The following is a 19,033-nucleotide window of genomic DNA, read 5'->3' on the forward strand; positions in this document are numbered from 1 at the left end:
GATTGCAATTTGTTGGTTCGTCACGGCTTGACCCGCTTCTTTTGCGCCACAGACTCTCTTCTAGACCACATCTAGTGTCTCTGATCGGAAGCTTTTCCGGATCGGTATCAGTAGTGCCAGCGCCCGGACTGATGGCCTCGAATCGGTAGGATTTCATGATGGTGCTGAATGAGGGGGTGTAATAAGATGGGAAAATCTGCACCTCCACCAACTGGTATCTGCATCTGGTTATACTCCGTATTACTGCTAGCATCAAGGGTCCAATACCCTGTCGTTACAGCCCTCAACGACAACGGACGGGATAATCCTGGTATCATCTGACAAGGCTGGCGGGGCACGACCGGCAAACCCTTCAATTTAGTCGACGCGACTGTCCACTTTAGGGTAGAAACGGTCGATCATCCATCCGATTCCAAGGCTAGTCGATCTTTCTTGTCCGTGAACAACGCAATCGGTTTAGGATGCTTTGCCTATCATGCTGCATCCAACCCAGCAGAAAGCATATGACGAACATTCCAATTATCCTGTGACAGCCAGATTATCCGGCAAATGACATCCCGTCATAGTATAGACGGCTCTGCCGGAAGAAAACCGAAGAAGTGATGATGTTACCTGGGTGGAGATTGTTCGGTGAAATACCGCATCATGGTACAATACGGTACTACCTATATATAGCGGGAAACTTACGCTTACGGGCTTATCTAATCTCATGCCTTGGACCTTCCACAAGATGTCAGTCTGTGATGACAATTTCCCGATGGAGATGGGCAATCCCCCAGATTGACGGTGTCACTGACGGGCTTACAAATTGCTACCATGCCTCCCTGATCTTTTTCTTTCTTACTTGCTTTTGACCGGGAATCAAATGGCATGACAATGATCTCCTTGCAGGCTGCTGCTCGGGACTTGGCATGTGTACAGTCATTACAAACATTCATCTATCTATCAGCTGTACAACCTCCCGCACAAGTGTCAATTGACAAGCCAACAACCCGTTGACTGGAAAGCTAGGATATGCTTATCTTGACTTGCAAGTCACGAGCCGGAGGGCATATGAAGTACCCCGTGCTTCTGCGTGATATCACACGCAGACTAGCTGATAAACAGATAACCAACTATGCGATAGGGATGATACGGCTACAGCTCTCTACTGTCAACTGCCAATGGATTGATGAAGATGTGGGCTGTCAGTCTATTCACGGCTTTGTACGGAGAATCGCGCGCGCGAACAGCAAACAACGAGGATATCCCATGAAGGATGGGATCGCCAGATCGTCCTGTCTAGTTAGGTCCTAATCCTGGTTTACCCGATCAAGCGCAACCCCGGGTCTTGTCAGTGGGTAGCGGGTAAGACGTGATATGTAGGGTGACTGCGTGCGAAGGAGGGGTAAACGGACATTAAATGGCGCTGAAATCCGCGGGCCTATCAATGGCAGCAGCATTGCAGGAAGACCAGAATGAACACGTAGTCCCCCCGACTTACGAGGCCGTTTTTCAGCAACCATCAGTCCACAGATGCTTAGACCGGAGAGCTAGCTCAATAGCCATTCACAAGTATACTTAACTGACGCCGGAATATCCGCACTGCCCGCTTACATGGGTATCTTACTATATTGGTTGGGATGGAGATCCTCATCGATCGAGCGATGCCAACAAGCAATTCATCGTTGAGTGCGTTAGAGGGAAGGGAGCTGAAGGCGGGTGCAAGTGGCCTCATGTAAGACTAAGATTAACAGGAGGCTTAGGTCCCCGGCGGTGGAGCCGTCAAAGCAAGCGCTCCAAGGAAGCTGCTGCTAGTATCCGGCCCCCATACTACTACTGAGTAGTACCGATGCCTCGAGAGTCGAGCGAGCTTACTCTTGGAGTGATGTGGCTGAAGAGCCAGGTGTCAATCTCCCCTGTAATTGACTGTATTGAGGACACGGGCGTTGAATATCCGGGCAATTAGACTCTCCGCCAGGACCTCATCAAAGGAAGAAGTAAGCAATAGCCCCATTGATGTTTAGGCTTCAACGATCTCCGTGGCTGGTCTCAACCTCCATCCCGATCGCCTCAAAAATCGGTCGAGGAATGAATGATGGGTTTCGATAGTCACTAGCCAACCGGAAGGCGGCGCTGTGCGACGTACGTCATGTACCGTACGAGCGAAGTAACTAGACATACGGTACGTGACAGGACGTGTGAATGCCTGAGGCAGGAGCAATGCGCAGTATTGGCCAGCGGTCGCCGCCTTGCTGCCTTAGCGTTTCCCTCTGACGATCCGTTTCCAACCTTTCGTTTCGTCTTTTTCCCGCCTCGTCTATCCAGACCCAAAAGTCTACCAAACCTCATTCATTTTTCCCTTCTCTTTCCTCCCCCGCCACCCTCTCTTACTCACCCTCCCCCATATCCAATCCGAATCATTCTGACTTTCCTTTTCTCATCCTAGTCCTTACCTTACCGACTTTCTATCCCCTCTTGTCATTCCTTTTCCCGCACGCTTTCTGGGTGCTACCTCCCCTCCCTTTCCTTTCCACTAACCCACCCCTTCTTCTCCCCAATCTCTTGCTTTTCGACGCTGTCTTCGTCCTCAATTCTCGCCTGGTCCAAGTCCTTGGCTCCTCCCTGCCAAGCTGACTCGGACCTGGGTGTTAGGCTCCCTCGTCCATGCCACGTTCATCGGCCACGGCTAGGAAGAGTCATAGCAATCGGCATGAGAATGGTATCGTCGGTCCCGGAAAGAAAGTGAACAAGCAAAAATCCAATGGAAATTTGAATGGGAACTCGAACGGCACCTCTGCCCCGAACACTGGTCCCTCCACTCAAGTCGACTGGCCCGCATCTCGCTCTTCCAGTGACTCGGTTCTTATTTCGACGCAAGCGACAGCAAACAAACTCAACGGTACTACGGAAACTTCGAAGGTGGATGGAAACGGGCGTGGCTTGTTAAACGGTTATGCTAAGGGTAACGCGGACATGTCTTATGGGCAGACGAATGGCGCCGTGCCCCAAAATGGCGCACTCGCCAGCCAAGCGTCGCGTCGGACGGAGAAGCCGGCGACCGGTTCGAAGAGGTCGAGCTCTATCAATCCACTCCAGCTAGCTTCGACCATCCTCAAGTCTTGCCCGATGTACGACACCATCGCCATCCTCATCTTTCTCCTGCAGCTGCCGCCTATGGTTCTCACTTTGGTTCAGTTCCTATTCGCTTCCCTGACCTTCATGCCTCCCAGCGGTGCATCGTCTGGCTCCTTGACATCCAACTTCGACATCTTCCAGGGTCCTGCCGGAACACCATCTCTCGGTACAATGATCGCCATGGATGGGTTCTGCTTGCTTTTCTGGGGTCTTTTCATGTGGACATGGGCGCAGAACTTTGCGCTCGATCTCGCTCACGTGCAAGTTGCCATCACGCTAGGTGGAGGAGGGTCGGGAAAGAATGGAGGGGTCAATGCCCTTTGCGTTGGCATTGTTCTCGTATTACATCTTATCCGCAGTAAAGGTATACAGGATTTTGTTCTAGGTCACCTGCTCTCCGCAAAGATAGTCTCGCCCGATCTCTTATCGCAATACTCGCATCTCATGCCGCCCGAGTTTCGGCGCACGGAACCACAAAGCTCTCCAAGCTGGATGCGCAGCCTTCTTGCGGTTCACATCCTGGCACAGGCAGGCACCGCCATGGCGAGAAGATCGATGGCCAAAAACCGTTCTCCGGCTCCACCTCGAAATGGCAAGCGCGTTGATACCGAAGCGTCTGCCGGATCGCAAACACAAATTGATTCCGCCTTCGAGTCCGGGGCTAGCGTCTCCTCCTATATTGGTGCCGATGGCCAAATCGTTACGCCCGCAACCCATAAAGATGGCAGAGATAGACTTATTTCGGCAAAGAAACGCAGAAGGCAGGCCAACCAGGTCCGGAGCCGTCAACCCTTTTGGGCAGCACTCGCGAGCACGAAGGTGACGGTGATGAGGGAATATGAGCATTCTAGGGCTTTGAACAAGACTGGTAGGGGGCTTACGATGACAGAAGAAGATCTTCAGGGCATTTCGTTGGACGATGGACTTGTTTGGATAACCGAAGTCGATAGCTCTACTATCAAGTTTGCCGCGGGGGATTTTGCCTCACTTGATGATCCCGCTGTCTCTGGAGTCTGTGAAACAGGGCGTCTGGGCAACGAAGAAACGGAACCTTTCTATGTCTGTGTCAACGGCGCATTGTGGGCGACCGCAACTATCACCAAAGTACAGGATGCCCCCAAAGGGTCGAACACGGTACACTGGCGGGGTGAGGTCTCAGGGCTCGCTCCTAACTGTGCCTACACTTGCTCCTTCATGCGGACCGATACTGATGAAGAGATCTGTGTCATGAGCGTCAAGACTCCTGCTGCAACTGACGCGGAACAAGGTAAGGGAATACCTCGTTTGGCCTTCAGTTTGTCTAAAACAGTTGTCTCATTCTGGCCACCCACAGTCTCTTCAGTCCCCACTCCGCCACAACCGTCTTATCGCCCGTCGTCGCCAACCACCACTCTCAAGAATTCGATCGTCAATGCCGAGGTCAAGCTGAATGAAAAACGTGCTCGGTTAAGGAAAGCTAAAAACGACCACAAGCTAGTTATATCGAAGATCAAGAAAGAGCTGGATAACTACAACCATCGTCTGCAAAGTGGTACCGATGAAAACCGACAGAAACAGCGCTCGCTGCAGCTCGAAAGAAACATCAAGCAAACCGAAGAAGCCACGGCCGCCCTCGAAAGCCAACTCGACAATCTGGAAAATATTCCCGAGGAGGAGCTTGAGGAATGGACAAGCCAGAAGGCCAAGTTCGATCAAGAGTTGGAACAACTCAACTTGGCCAAGGAAGAGCTCGTTGCTGCGCGGTCTGCTGTTGCTCGTGAGGTGTCGTCATTGGAGTCGGAGTTGAACTCTGCCATTCAGAGAAAAGAACGTCTTCAGGGCCGTCGCACAAGGGTCAATGAGCAATACGAGCGGATTGTCTCTGCAAATGCGCAAGGTCTCAACGAGAGGGAACGTCGTGCTGCCGAACAGTTTGCTAGGGAACAAGACCAGGCAAAGTTGGAGGCCAATTTCAACGACCAATTCACGAGCATCAGCCATTCTGTACAGGATTATCAACTGCGTACCAATCAATTGTGGCAGCAAGCTGCGGCTATTGAGCAAGCCATTCAACAGCAGCAGCAGATACTCTTGGATTCTGCCCCGCTTACTCCTGAAGGGAACCTGCCGGGCACGAATTCTCTGACCGAGACGTCCGGCATGTCTTTGGGGTCCTTGACGACGACTGCGCCCAGCACCCGATCTCTTTTGGGACTGAGTTTCCCCGCACTGAAATCCAGTCCGCTGCAGCATGCGTCGTCCCCGGCCGGTGCCATTTCGTCTCGCCCGGCCAGCCCGATCCAGGTTCCATATTTGCAGCACTTCCCAACTTCTCCTCTTGGCAACACCGGCACTTACTTCGACACGGACTTTACCTACCGTGACCGGTCTTTCTCGAACCGATCCGCGCGGAGCAGTCTCTACGGTGCAGATTTCTTGGACTCCAACCGTCGGGGTCCCTTCCAGCTCGATCTGTCCGACACGGTCGCCGAGAAGCGGATGGATTCGGGCTCTGAGGGGGTGACTCCAAACCCAATCATGAGACCCATCTCCACCCCGTTTCAGCGGACGGACAGTCGTGGCAGTGGCAGTGGGAGCGGGAGCAGCGGTGCAAGCGGCAGTGGAAGTGGCAGTCCCAGCTCAGCAGGTGGTAAGGGCAACTAGGCCAGGTAGAGGGGCAAGTCTTGATGGGTTCTTTAAGGGAATCCAACCGGCGTGTTCCTGGTTGCGTGTGGTTCCGGTTACTGCTAGGTAGTGTTCATCTTCAGACGTGATACTCAAGGTTGTATGGTGGTTTACCTGGCCCGGGTGCTTTGGACCAGACACGGATCAGCCCCGACGAGTCCACGCAGCCGTGCGGCTTCGTCCAGGTATTCCATCGCCTGTGAACAAACAAATCTTGTGTCATATGTAGAGCCTATTCATAATTTGCCGAACCTTTTCCATTCGTAATGTAGTACATCCGTTCTGCAGAGATGGTAGCAAATCAACAAGGCACGACCCTAGGACTATCTCCTAGAACCCGTTGAAAGAGCCCCGGTCCCAATATACAATCTCCCCGAACGGCTCATACACAGCTTACAACCAACGAGGCAGTCTTTATGTGCAGTTTCTTTCCCGGGTGTATTGAACAACTGAGAGACCGGTCGAGCCTCAAAGATCGGGACTTCAGGCTTCAGTTGGAAGTTGGAACAACGCAACCATTGATCATCCTATTCCACCTACCTATCCACCCATATTTATCAGTATATATGTGCCAGGAACAAAAAATAGTAAAAAGAGTAAGCGACACCTCTGGGACTCGAACCCAGGCGGGCGAACCCACAGGCTAATCAGCTAGTACGGTGACGTAGTAGCAGGCCTGCGCCTTAACCACTCGGCCAAAGTGTCTAAGCATGGCTAAGGGGGCAGAGAAGGAGAATATCAGCTAATTGGAGAGGAGATCAATGTAATTGGAGATTTGCCTCGAGGTGCCAGGGTCGGGGGACTAGCCTACTTTACGACTTGCTTTATTTACCTCGCTGTCGATAAAGGCAATTGCTAGACCTAATAAGATTAACGAGGGAATAGGAATTCAATAATGAGCATTTGCTTGAATTATTTCGTTTGTGTGGCTTGGATATTGAACCTACACTTGTTGATACTGAATAGTATGTGGCGTCGGGACTGACTCGGTGTATTAACTGCTTGTTTAATAGTGAGACTAGCACTTAACTCTTTATATTCAATATTTGACATTCAACATTCACGATTAGTATTACCACCAAGGTGAGAGCATCAGTGACTAGGCCTATATACGTCTTGATAGTGTCTCATATCATTCCCACAGACATACATTCACACCCCTACCATAATCCTATAAGAAAATGCAACACAACATGATTAAACTTGGAACTACATGAACCTATGAGAGATGCACTGCCTCAATCCAGAAACTGACTGGCAGCTCCTGCAAATGGACCTTAACACAACCTGCTCATACCTAGATATCTCCGCTCTACTCGAAACGAGCAGATTACCATAGAACCACCGAGTTCAGACATAATACAGGGTACTAATATCTACATAATATCCGACAGTAGTACCCAAAGTCATGTTACCTTACATACTTGCCAATGTCATTATCCCAAACGAGCAGTACTCCCCACCCACCAAGTGCATTCACATCAATATCCGGTATACTTAGTCCAAGAGACAGCCTACGTAAAACCTAACTCATAAACAGCTTTCAATAAATCACCGAGTAACCTACTGAATTCTATAAATTATCACAGGGCATCCTTTCAAAAAAAGTATTAACCTCCCCACCTCATCTACATTCCCCTAATTACCATCTAGGGATTGATTGCCAAAACAGAATCTCGACCATCAACCAATCAGACACTTTGGCCGAGTGGTTAAGGCGCAGGCCTGCTACTACGTCACCGTACTAGCTGATTAGCCTGTGGGTTCGCCCGCCTGGGTTCGAGTCCCAGAGGTGTCGCATGTTTCTATTTTTTGGCATATGCGGGAGAGAGATAGTGTGGATATGGACGGTTCATACCATAACGTATGAGCAACCTCTAGAGAGAATACTACTAGGATACTTACTCTGGGCCAATCACGAATTATACCAGGCCTAGAACACAAATCCAGTACCATAGCAGACTGCCAAAGGATCTCTGTCTCCCATCAGCCTAGTGTGCATGTAAGTCCTCTATACTCATACACACTATGTGATTTTTTGCGGTGCGAGTTGGTGCTAGATTATATCCCCAGCCAGCCTGTCAATTCTCAAAGCCCCGACTTCTGACTGGTGCTTTTGAACACTCATAACATGACATGACTTAGACTCTGCAACAATCACTGCCTGAGTTAGATGAGTAAGGGGAGGGTTTGAGAGGGTGGAGGACAATACGTGTAGATTACAAGTCCAAGCAATGTCATGTGTGAATCCAGGCCCTGTGTTTTAAATACCCGGTAAAGCCCTTTAGGAGTCCTTGAAAGAACCATTAGAACATGTTAGATATGACCCTTAATAAGCGTTTGACTACCTGTTTCTGAAGGAGAGTCACAGTTTGCTTACCATGACGTTTCGCAATGATTTGTCGTCTGCGGGCACCACGGGATAGGAGATAATGTTCTTAGCAAGTGTCCTGAACACCTCTATCCGTGGAAAACAGGGAGGGAAAAGGACTATGAAGTAATGATATCATAGTATAGGATGAGTATGCTCTAGCCAGGATTTCTCACACGGAGGGTGCCAAGTCAGAGAAGTATGTAAAGGCTGGACCCGGCCAGACTAGTTAGCTTTCTGGGGAGGAGAGAGAAGAGATATGAAGACGATGAACCGACAAAGCATATAAACAGTGGTAGCTTATCAATAGCTACATAGCTATTATCCAGTAAAATAACTCTTGCCAAAGCTACTCATCTTATTTAACTACAAGCTACCCAACCCTCTCACAGACCATCAAAAGGTAAGAAAGTATACCATAGAGACCTAAAACAATAATACCACGTAACCAAACCACGATAAAACGATGGGATTTACAGGGAAGTTTCTTGTATCCAGAAACCCCGGCGACTATCTATATAAAAAGGACCTCGCGCAACACACAGAGCATGCTATAGTCCAATTCCGACTCCTACCTGTGCTACTGGAACTATATACTTAGTTTAATTGAAATTGATCAATTTACAAAACATCTCAAACTACATCGATTAGACACTTTGGCCGAGTGGTTAAGGCGCAGGCCTGCTACTACGTCACCGTACTAGCTGATTAGCCTGTGGGTTCGCCCGCCTGGGTTCGAGTCCCAGAGGTGTCGCATATTTCTATTTTTTATGCTTTTTTGTACGGAGACATACTGTCTACTCCTCTTGCTTCCTCTACAATGTACTGGGCTTCTTCAAGGGATTCCCCATGTTGGGAGGGAAGGGGCCCTGCTGTCTTGGATGCAGTAGTAACCTTCTCCGAAGAACCCTAATTCCCCGTGCTGAATGTTTGCGCATCGGTGAATTTGAGTAAGTGGTTGGTTGCGACTGCACTGGTGTTACTGAAAAAGCATGGAGTATATATTCTGCAGATGTCTTACTTTGTATTCCTTATTCAATGCCAGCTTGCTTTCATTTACGTCCATTGCATTTCAATAAGTCATGATCTACCCAGCCTTGGAGGTAAACAGCAATGGTAGAAACCCCCAAGATATGTTTTGTATACAGGCCAGATATCCCACTTATACGGTGCACTTCGAAGGGGTTTGTGGTAGATAGTTGGACTGAACATGTAAACTCTAGCTACTATTCAATGCATGAATATTGATATCAATATATAAGGTCCTTCTTAGGGTAATCTTTCGCAACCTGCTATACTGTTTGTAGTGACCATCCGTTGACATATGAAGCTTATTTAGTGTGAATGGTGTTATTTTGACCTCCTGGCCTGAAAAAGATTCACTTGAATGCTCTGGTGTTCATTGCCTGTGTGTATTTTTAGAGAAGTTCGGCAATTGCGATGGCCCAATACTATTCAACTCGAGCTATGATTCATTCGTTACAAGGATACTACCGTGATACACTCACCAGTATCATATACGTAGGGCTGAATATACATTGCAGCAGCTATTAATTGAAGGGCATGTAGCTTTAAGTGGAGTGAGAAGACTGGATATGCTGATGACTATTGTGTGAGTTTCTATGGACATACAACGAAGACATTGCCAACGAGGTTCTTGTAAAGCCCACGATGTGAAGTATATTCTACAAAGATAAGTGATATATGTCAATTACCATAATTCTAGAGATTAGTTGTCGTTTAGCCCGCACCAAAGTATTTATCTCGGCTCCAAGAAGGTCAAACCATACGGCGGGCAGACGCCTCTCATATCTCATGGCCCATTTCCCAAAAATGTGTATTGGCATAAGTCAGACAAAGGTCTGCAGCCTTAGTTTCCGAATCAAGACTCGGTAGCTGTCCAGACAGCGCTCGAACGACAGTTCCCACAACGATGGTATGGTCATGAACCTGTATTCCCTGTGGATGGAGTTGACACTCCAACACGAATGGAAAGTCCTCCGAGTCCGCAGACCCACTGCCCTGCTTCCTCTGCAACAGCGGCAGTGGTCTGGTGGGGGTTTCATCGCCGCGAATGGAATGGTCATGCGAAACGAACTCATAGTCGCTCTTACCGGCCAAGAGGGACAGGTTATGATTGCCTCTGGAAAAGTCCCGAGCGAGGGTAGCCGTTGCTTGTCGGGGGGCCAGAAGGTGAATGAGGAAGCGCTTCGATGATTGAAGGGCGCTGAGTGTCTCAGAAGGCCGGCGCACATTGAATGAAATGACAGGCTCCGGACTAAGGGTGACGGTGTTGAAGGAGGAGACGGTCATTCCTCGGAAGGCCTTATCTGCCGGGCCGTGGGGATCCGTGGCTGTGATGATGGCGACAGGGTAGGGGACTCGTCTCATCAAGAGACGGACCTGGTCGGACACGGAGGGGGTCTCATTCTTCGCATGCTGAGCTCCTGCTGAATCGGATTGGGAGGGAATCTTAGTGTTCGGGGCGAAGTTGGTGACCGTTCTGCGGGATTGCAGTAGTCCGGATCGGAGAGCCGTTCGGATGAGAGGCGCACATTGTCCTTTAGACGAGATCAATTAGATTGATGAGTACACTTACAAAAGCGTGTGATTGACCGGACTAACCTGTGCAATGGCTCGCCGTCCGACTGACCGCAAGCATAGCTCGAGAGTACGGAAGCATTATCCCGCAGCGGACGGAGCTCGAAGCTCACGGAAAAAGGGGCAAGAGAACAAGAAGGAAAGCAGAGAAAAGACACTCGGAGCCCTCCAAAGTCATCATGAAGACCCAGACGGGATACCAGTAGCGGTTCAATAGGTAATCATGCTAGCCACCGGACCGGAGCACGAGAGACGTTGGATCAATGCAGGCCGATTGCAAGTCGGCGACGAGAAAAAGCAGCACGGGATGCTGACATAATCCCGCCGGTCCGCCCAAATTTGTCGGCCAAAGACAGAGAGGGAGAGAACCGCAGCATCGCATCTCCGGTCTCGAGCCAGCCAATTCCACCTCCCAGGCCAATCCAGATCTCCCTCCGGCGTCCTCTCAATTCCTCTCGGGCTGCAAACCATGTCCCTCAGCGCCCCTCTTCGCCGCAGCGCGGCCACCACCGTCCGCGTCCAGACCTCCACCACCTTCATCTGTTCGCAATGCCGACATGCTACTCTCCTCCGCCGTCCCAAGCGCCCCTACCAGTTCACCCAGCTGATTACCATGACCGATGGTAGCACCTTCACTCATCGCACTTCCTCCCCTGTCCCCGTCTACCGCTCGACCCGTGACACGCGCAACACCCTGCTCTGGAACCCGACTTCAAGCAAGCTGAAGAGCGTCGAAGATGATGAGGCCGGTCGATTGGCGGCCTTCCGAGCCAAGTTTGGTCGCAGCTGGGACGTGAACACGCCCGTGGAGGGAGCAGAATCGAAGACGGACCAACCGGAAAAGAGCAAAGAGGCCGCTGCCGCGGAGGCCGCTGCCGCTGAAGAAGAGGACGACAACCTGCTGGATCTGATCAGTTCATTCGGCCAGGAGGAGCAGCAGCCGGGCAAGAAGAATTAATTGGATTGCGCTAGAATGGGGATGGGAGCTAGGGGGTTTCATTGATTTTCGTTCGATGTTGTTGTTATACGATACAGATCTTGTTCAGCTTTATGTACAGTACACCATACCATTCAAATGGAGTTTCAGCATCGGTGGTTCCCGCTTCCAGGGTATGGCCTCTAACCGAGGCGTTGAATTGGTGGGAACAAACAAGGTAGAAGGATTAAATGCTACATTGGGAACCACATTGGGGACCATTGATATCAGGACGCTGCTAGATAGGGTTCCGATTGCATACGTGGGAAAGACTCGCCATAAGATAAAACAAGTGTGCGCTGCATCTCACAGTAAGTAGACGGAGTGACAATTAACGTTGGATAGGAATGCAAGGGGAGGGTGGATGGGACATCAACGAGTCGTTGCTTTTCTTTTGTACAGATGCCTATGCCTCTTCGGTCGGTGTAGCTTCGGCAGTTCCCTCGACCGCAGGCGGCGCAGCAGCATCGCTCGCTCCCACGTTGCCGTATAGAGGATTGCCTTCTTCGCCCGCATCGAGTTGCAAGAGAAACGTCTCCCAGAGCTCAATCAGCTGCGAGACCTGTCAGTAACCGCTAGGACAATGGTGTCGGGGCATGTAGTTGCTTACCTCCTTCTGGGCTTCAACTGCGCTCTCCAAAAAGGTCTCAATGCCAGACTTGAAGTCCTCAACCTTCTCCTTCTCGAATCGCTGTAGCTCATTTCGCATTAGCCGGCCCATATCCTCGAACAACAGGCGCGCCTGGTGAACTTTTCGTTCGGCATCCGCCACATCGGCATTGACCTGGGTCAGACGATCTTGTTGCGTCTTGCCCTGCCTGAGAAGCTTCTCCTGATTATGTTTGCGCTTCTGCATTTCTGCCTCCGCCGCGTGCCAGCTATGGAAAGCCTTCTGTCGCTGAGTGAAAGCTGTCTTTACACTCCCAATCAAGCGAAGATACTCGTCGATGGTGATTCCCAGAGTAAGGACATCCTGCTGGGCTTGGCGTTCGTACAGCTCTCTAATACGTAGCTGGAGGTCGGAAAGGCCGTCCAGAGGGGTGGAAAGTGTTGGTGACAACTCGACAGCCGCCAACGCATGGAGGGATGCCGAAAAATCACCAGCAGCCTCAGACAAGCCCTTGCGTTGCGCCACCACCGTGTCGACAGATTTCATCAATGCCTTGAGCTGATTCTCCAGGGCATCAAGGTAAATCTTCCGGTCATGGAACCACTAACGTGCCGTCAGTACATCAATCCGACCGCGTAGATAGCGATGAACTTACATCGTCGTGCTCGACAAATTTCCCGCCACCACCGACGTTAATTCCAAAGGAGCTGAACATGCCCTTGCTTTGGCCAAGATCAGGCTCTCTGTTCTCCTTGTTCTTTACGTCCATGTTAAAGGTTTCGCTCTCCAGGAAGATTTTAAGGTCACCATCATGCTGGAGGATAGGATGCGCCGCGATCTTGTTCAGCATCCGCTCGAGAGCAGCTCGTCTAGACTCGACGAAATTCGTATCAAAACGACCCACCGCCTGCTTCTCTGGAGGAGGGGGGACCACAACGCCGGGGTTGTTGTTGTGCATCGAGTTGTAGAGCCAAAGGAAATCACGGTATCTGCGGCTGACAGTGAACTCCGACTGTCGGTATGCCTTGGAGGTTGTCTATGTGCAGCATGAGCAGAGTCCAACAGCAGCCCAGGGAGCAAGGGCGAGCATACCTTGGTTCTCACTTGATACACGATATGACTACTCGTGAGATCGCCCACTTTGTGCGGATCGCCAACAGTAATTTCAAAGGTCGGGTTCGCAGCTTTTTCAACGCTGATGCTGGGCTGGGATTGCCGTTTCGACCCTTCCACATCACTCGGGGGTTGTACTGGCGGAGGCCCTCTAAATCCGGCACCATCCTCTTCCAAGTCCACAGAATCCGCCAATGTAGCTCCAGTAGACACCTGGGAAGCAGATGATGTCGGTCGAACATTGCGCCCTGAGAAGGCCTCCTTCTGGGGCGGGGTAGGAGCCTGTTCATGAGGACTGCCCTCGGCCTTGTCCCCGAGCGGACCAAGCGGATCAAACGAGTCATCCACCGCTTCTAGCTTTGTCGCCTGCGCATTGATCCTTCGGGTGCCTCGTGGGCCTCGTCGTACGGGAGAACGGGGGGCATTGGAGCTAGCTTGTTGTATCGGTTGTTCGGGAGCTGTGAACCGTCATCAAGTTAGTGCATGTGGAGAAGCAGTTTGATAGAGGTGAAAAGAGTAGGAATCGTACAAGCTTCTTCTGCTTCGGATCGTGGAACATTATGGCTGCTGCTTGATTGCGAAGGCACGTCTGCATGCTTGGGTTAGAGGAAGCAAGATGCGATTGTATCCGTGACTGCCTGCTTGCTTACCGCCCCACGGGGAGTCGCCGGCGTCGAGATCCATAGGAAATGCCGAGATTGAACTGTGGTAGATTGAGAAACAAAGTGGGTCAATTACGGAGTGAAATCAGCTATAAAAACAAGAGATCGTGGGAGGTGTTGGGGAGAGGCCGCAGCCGGGGAGTTGGAGCGAGCGACCAGGTTGCCGTAGCCCGATGATCCGCGCCGTTGTCCAACTACGGATTAGGGTTCCCCCGCCAAGATCAATGTTCTCCATTGGGGCATTCAACTATGACATGAGACCCAGCAAGAGCCTAAAGGTGCATTTAGATACGGACTATCAAGGCATGAGGAAGATGCACGGACGCTTACGATTTCGTGGCCTGAACAAATGACATAAAAAAACAAATTGGTCCGCGGTATGGATTCCAATCTTAACCAGCGCATTCCCCGATTGCATGTTACTTTGGTTTCCCAGCCCCAGCATTCTACTGAATAATATTGTTTCTGCGAGTATTTCGTGTAGTAGTGTAGTATTTGTTTCATACATATCGTCATCATAGTTAGGCTGTCTCCGGAAAAAGAGACCTCAAACTGCGAGCGTCATACGACACAGGCAGCACGCAGACAGATGTACAGGCCAAATATTCTTTATGAGTATTTATTTCACCCATGGGAGACCAAGCTTGTGCATCTCCACAGCAAGCTGGAAGATGTAGTCCAGACTCTCGCACTGGGTCTTGGCCTTGGCGACGTTATCTCCCCAAACGTAGCTATACATATTCATGAGCTTACCACCACCGACAAGTAAATGATTGGAGATGACACTTACATTCCATGTCTCCTCACCAGGACAGCATAAGTGTCAGGGTATTTCTCCATGGCCTTCTCCAAGCTTCCAGTGAGGTCTTCCTCGAACGCAGTGTTCTCAATGATCGGAATGCTAAGCGTATCGAAGAAACCGAGCATGCCCTTTCCCTTGCCCCGGGGAATACCCTTGATCTGTTCAATGTTGCTGATCTCGAAGCAGGCGTCCGGACCCTTCTCGCGCTCAACCAGGAGCGTCACCAGAACTGCCCACTGAGAATGGGTGTGGATACAGCAGCCAGCTCCCTGCTCAAAGGCCGTAAGGAACAGTGGCGTGCATGCGGAGGGGTTCAGGTTGAGCGGCTTGCGGATATACTTGCGATCCGAAGGAGGGTACTTGGGCGTAGGGAATTCAAGCACGAAGATGTTGTCGGGTTGCATCATCTCCTTCTGCACACCGGAAGGAGCAATGAAGATATGGTCGCCATGGCGAATGGAGGTCTATGTGCAGCCATTACGATCAATTAGCGAGGAATCATGGTCGCGATCGATGTGCGACAATTCTTACCCCACCACCGGTGCCGGTGACCCAACCCCAGTTGTAGAACCGGCGACAAAGGTCAGGGATCTTGTTGGCGGGGTGCTCGGGGTCAGCCGACTGGACCAAGTGGTCATTATTTTTCTGCTGGATTTCCTCGGCCATGTTGATAGATCTTTCAAGCGGCTGTGAGATCCCCGCAAGCTTTGTCGATTAGATTGAATAGCTCGGACGATCGGCCAAGGTGCTGTCGCGGATATCAGTAAAACTAGTAGAGCGCCTTCGTTTCCTTCGAATGGGAAAAAAGAGAACTATATACTAGGAATGCAATGACCGAGCCTGAAGTCGTACGGGCGAGGCAGTGGATGTATGACAGGACGAGGAAAAAATGTCAGGCGGCGGGGAGGGGAAGCAGCAATCACCTCACTAACGCATTAAGGTAGCGGGGAGTGCTCGCGCCATCGCCGGCCATTGGTGGACCGAGAAGGTAGAGAAGAATCTAGTGCCTCGGATGGAAAGCCAGCAAGCACCGTGCTGGATGGAGAACGAGCAGGATGACCGGGCCGGATCTTTTTATCTGTTGGTTGCACTTGGGCGCAAGGATCCTTGGAGTGAATGGAGCGGACATTTTGATTAATCTTGATCAAATGTAATGCCAGCCGGCCATGCTCTACATTGTATCTACTAGTAGATCGTAGTAATAATACCGAGACGGACAAATACCAAATCAGCGGCTGCGGTTTGCACCGATTTGCATCCGCAGAACATTGGAGAAGCGCGACTAACCAGATCGGGCAGGCGGGACTTTACCCCAAGGAGCAGCGGCAGCGGAAGAGGCCACCTTGAACTTCCCAGCTTCATGCATTGCCTTGCGTCTTCTTATATAACCATCACACCAGCGGTTCCTTTCTTTCTCTTCTCCTTCCCCTTCCCCATTCCCAGTGCAGCTACTTGATTGTTGAGCTTGCCTTTATCTCTCTTCCCCACCATCTCCATCCCCGGAGGTTCAATTGCTGGTGCGCTTGCTCGCCTTGTTTGTTTTCCTCTTCCCTTCCCTTGAAAACCCTCCCGGACGTTCTGGTTTAAGAGCGCCAATCGCCATCCACCATGCGTTTCAACGCGGCTTTGACTTCTGCCTTGGTCTCCTCGGCCTCCATCATGGGCATGGCCCATGCTGAGGAGACTGAGAAGCAGCCCGAAACTACCTCCGTGGCGGAGAAGCCTACTTTCACCGTGAGTAATCTTCAGCCGGTATAGGTTGTCGTCGCATCCTGCTAACTGCGCGCTTCCAGCCCACCACCATCGAGGCTCCTTTCTTGGAACAGTTCACCGATGACTGGGATTCCCGGTGGACTCCCTCTCACGCGAAGAAGGAGGACTCCAAGTCGGAGGAAGACTGGGCCTATGTTGGTGAATGGTCTGTCGAGGAGCCTTCGGTCCTCAAGGGTATCGAGGGAGACAAGGGTCTCGTTGTCAAGAACGTCGCTGCCCATCACGCCATTTCGGCTAAGTTCCCCAAGAAGATCGACAACAAGGACAAGACTCTCGTTGTCCAGTACGAGGTGAAGCCGCAGAGTAAGTAACGCGACTCGACACCCATACGCGCAGGGCGCTAATAGTGGTATTAGACTCTCTCGTTTGCGGTGGTGCCTACCTGAAGCTTCTCCAGGACAACAAGCAGCTTCACCTTGACGAATTCTCGAACTCGTCTCCCTACGTGATCATGTTCGGTCCCGACAAGTGCGGTGCCACCAACAAGGTACGATCTTGCAAAACGCGTTGCCGAGCATTGGAACCTATAGCAGGAGCTGACAATATTCTACTAGGTTCACTTCATCTTCCGCCACAAGAACCCCAAGACCGGCGAGTACGAGGAGAAACACCTCAAGTCCCCTCCTGCGGCCCGTACCTCCAAGGTCACCTCCGTCTACACCCTGGTCGTCAACCCCGACCAAACCTTCCAGATCCTGATTGATGGTGAGTCCGTCAAGGAGGGTAACTTGCTCGAGGACTTCACCCCTGCCGTCAACCCCGAGAAGGAGATCGATGACCCCAAGGACAAGAAGCCTGCCGACTGGGTTGATGAGGCCAAGATCGCCGACCCTGAGGCTACGAAGCCCGAGGACTGGGACGAGGAGGCTCCCTTCGAGATCGTTGACGAGGAGGCCACCATCCCCGAAGACTGGCTTGAGGACGAGCCCTCCAGCATTCCTGACCCCGAGGCCGAGAAGCCCGAGGATTGGGATGATGAGGAGGATGGTGACTGGGTCCCCCCCACCGTTCCCAACCCTAAGTGCCAGGAGGCCTCTGGATGTGGCCCCTGGACCGCCCCTATGAAGAAGAACCCCGACTACAAGGGCAAGTGGTCCGCTCCTTTGATTGACAACCCGGCCTACAAGGGTATCTGGGCTCCTCGCAAGATCGCCAACCCCGCCTACTTCGAGGACAAGACTCCCTCTAACTTCGAGGCCATGGGCGCTGTAAGTCCACTTCTCCACCAGTTTTCTGACTTCCGCGACTAATGATCATACAGATTGGTTTCGAGATCTGGACCATGCAGAATGACATCCTGTTCGACAACATCTACGTTGGTCACTCCGCCGAGGATGCTGAGCAGCTGCGCAAGGAGACTTTCGATGTCAAGCACCCCGTTGAGCTGGCTGAGGAAGAAGCCAACAAGCCCAAGCCTGAGGAGAAGGTTGTCGAGCCCAGCGTTAGCTTCAAGGAGAACCCCATTGGCCACATCAAGGAGAAGGTCGACAACTTCGTCCGCCTCTCCAAGCAGGACCCCATCAACGCCGTGAAGCAGGTTCCCGATGTGGCCGGTGGTCTGGCTGCTCTTCTCGTTACCATGGTTCTGGTCATCGTTGGAGCCGTTGGCGCCAGCAGCCCGGCTCCTGCTCCTGCCAAGAAGGGCAAGGAGGCTGCCGGAGCTACCAAGGAGAAGACTGGTGAGGCCTCCAGCTCCTCCGCGGATACTGGCAAGGGTGGAGCTACCAAGCGCACTACCCGGTCCTCTGCCGAGTAAACTGGCGCAGCCATAGTGAATAGGGGAAGAATGAGAAGAAGACATCCAAAAGCGAAAAGGAGCAAAAAAACAAACCAGGGATATCCTAAACCACATTGTGTTTCAACTTTATACCTCTGCTGCAGCGTTCAATCAATGATTCATTCTGATTTTAAGGTGACAGACAGGCAGGGGGTTGTATCAGCTGCCGAGAAGAGGAGAACCAGACCTCCAGTTGGTGGCGTTTTGAGGAGGAGGTTAATGCGAGCAAGACGTGTAAAGTAGCCAAGCTGCAGAAAGTACCGTTGGTCTTTTTAGTTCATAATTCGAGAGTTTCCCGATTATAAGCGGTGTCACAATTTTGTGACGGATCGTCTGGGGTACCAGTCTTGCGGCGACATCGGCGTAGGCCACCCAAGAGCGTAGGAGTGCAGTGATTGACTCGGGCAATGGGCAGTGGACAGTGTGATCATAGCCCACGACTGATTGAGATTCAGGTCATATTCGTATATTGCCCTCCGGGGAATACCATCTGGAATCATATTCCAAGCTCCGCTGAAGACGAAGAAGACGAACATAGATCTGGCCCAATCAGGCAGGCCGTTCCGG

The 19,033-nt window shown here is 51.4% G+C and overlaps 6 protein-coding genes and 3 non-coding genes across 9 annotated transcripts; 5 read left to right on the forward strand and 4 right to left on the reverse strand.

The window, feature by feature from the left end:
• Nucleotides 1–2,266: 2,266 nt before the first annotated feature.
• Nucleotides 2,267–5,760, forward strand: BO94DRAFT_508125 (putative ubiquitination network signaling protein; the record flags this gene model as incomplete). Its single annotated transcript, XM_025609650.1, has 2 exons — nucleotides 2,267–4,384; nucleotides 4,451–5,760. The coding sequence occupies exons 1-2, from the start codon at nucleotides 2,647–2,649 to the stop codon at nucleotides 5,758–5,760; spliced, it is 3,048 nt and encodes a 1,015-aa protein (XP_025471900.1). The 5' UTR covers nucleotides 2,267–2,646.
• Nucleotides 5,761–6,382: 622 nt separating this feature from the next.
• BO94DRAFT_t69 lies at nucleotides 6,383–6,486 on the reverse strand. Its single transcript has one exon. It is a non-coding gene; the product is annotated as a tRNA-Ser (tRNA).
• A 989-nt stretch (nucleotides 6,487–7,475) lies between these two features.
• BO94DRAFT_t55 lies at nucleotides 7,476–7,579 on the forward strand. The gene has a single exon. It is a non-coding gene; the product is annotated as a tRNA-Ser (tRNA).
• A 1,223-nt stretch (nucleotides 7,580–8,802) lies between these two features.
• On the forward strand, nucleotides 8,803–8,906 carry BO94DRAFT_t56. Its single transcript has one exon. It is a non-coding gene; the product is annotated as a tRNA-Ser (tRNA).
• Nucleotides 8,907–9,768: 862 nt separating this feature from the next.
• BO94DRAFT_620619 (flavin reductase family protein) lies at nucleotides 9,769–11,001 on the reverse strand. The gene is made up of 2 exons (XM_025616941.1): nucleotides 10,778–11,001; nucleotides 9,769–10,713 (listed from the first exon to the last, which is right to left on the reverse strand). The coding sequence occupies exons 1-2, from the start codon at nucleotides 10,833–10,835 to the stop codon at nucleotides 9,959–9,961; spliced, it is 813 nt and encodes a 270-aa protein (XP_025471901.1). The 5' UTR covers nucleotides 10,836–11,001; the 3' UTR covers nucleotides 9,769–9,958.
• A 128-nt stretch (nucleotides 11,002–11,129) lies between these two features.
• Nucleotides 11,130–11,919, forward strand: BO94DRAFT_531046 (mitochondrial 54S ribosomal protein bL31m). The gene has a single exon (XM_025610810.1). The coding sequence runs from the start codon at nucleotides 11,223–11,225 to the stop codon at nucleotides 11,709–11,711; it is 489 nt and encodes a 162-aa protein (XP_025471902.1). The 5' UTR covers nucleotides 11,130–11,222; the 3' UTR covers nucleotides 11,712–11,919.
• On the reverse strand, nucleotides 11,760–14,245 carry BO94DRAFT_531047 (sorting nexin 1). The gene is made up of 6 exons (XM_025610811.1): nucleotides 14,103–14,245; nucleotides 13,982–14,041; nucleotides 13,432–13,910; nucleotides 12,995–13,375; nucleotides 12,340–12,942; nucleotides 11,760–12,282 (listed from the first exon to the last, which is right to left on the reverse strand). Exons 1-6 carry the CDS (start codon nucleotides 14,134–14,136, stop codon nucleotides 12,136–12,138), a joined length of 1,704 nt encoding a protein of 567 aa, XP_025471903.1. The 5' UTR covers nucleotides 14,137–14,245; the 3' UTR covers nucleotides 11,760–12,135.
• Nucleotides 14,246–14,512: 267 nt separating this feature from the next.
• On the reverse strand, nucleotides 14,513–15,906 carry mde1 (methylthioribulose 1-phosphate dehydratase MDE1). Its single transcript, XM_025616942.1, has 4 exons — nucleotides 15,737–15,906; nucleotides 15,448–15,664; nucleotides 14,905–15,380; nucleotides 14,513–14,845 (listed from the first exon to the last, which is right to left on the reverse strand). Exons 2-4 carry the CDS (start codon nucleotides 15,580–15,582, stop codon nucleotides 14,734–14,736), a joined length of 723 nt encoding a protein of 240 aa, XP_025471904.1. The 5' UTR covers nucleotides 15,583–15,664; nucleotides 15,737–15,906; the 3' UTR covers nucleotides 14,513–14,733.
• Nucleotides 15,907–16,277: 371 nt separating this feature from the next.
• clxA (calnexin) lies at nucleotides 16,278–18,770 on the forward strand. Its single transcript, XM_025610812.1, has 5 exons — nucleotides 16,278–16,650; nucleotides 16,710–16,992; nucleotides 17,046–17,176; nucleotides 17,244–17,897; nucleotides 17,951–18,770. The coding sequence occupies exons 1-5, from the start codon at nucleotides 16,525–16,527 to the stop codon at nucleotides 18,443–18,445; spliced, it is 1,689 nt and encodes a 562-aa protein (XP_025471905.1). The 5' UTR covers nucleotides 16,278–16,524; the 3' UTR covers nucleotides 18,446–18,770.
• The last annotated feature ends 263 nt before the right edge of the window (nucleotides 18,771–19,033 follow it).

The sequence above is a fragment of the Aspergillus sclerotioniger genome (genome assembly GCF_003184525.1).
Source record: "Aspergillus sclerotioniger CBS 115572 chromosome Unknown BO94scaffold_3, whole genome shotgun sequence".
Lineage (NCBI taxonomy): Eukaryota > Fungi > Ascomycota > Eurotiomycetes > Eurotiales > Aspergillaceae > Aspergillus > Aspergillus sclerotioniger.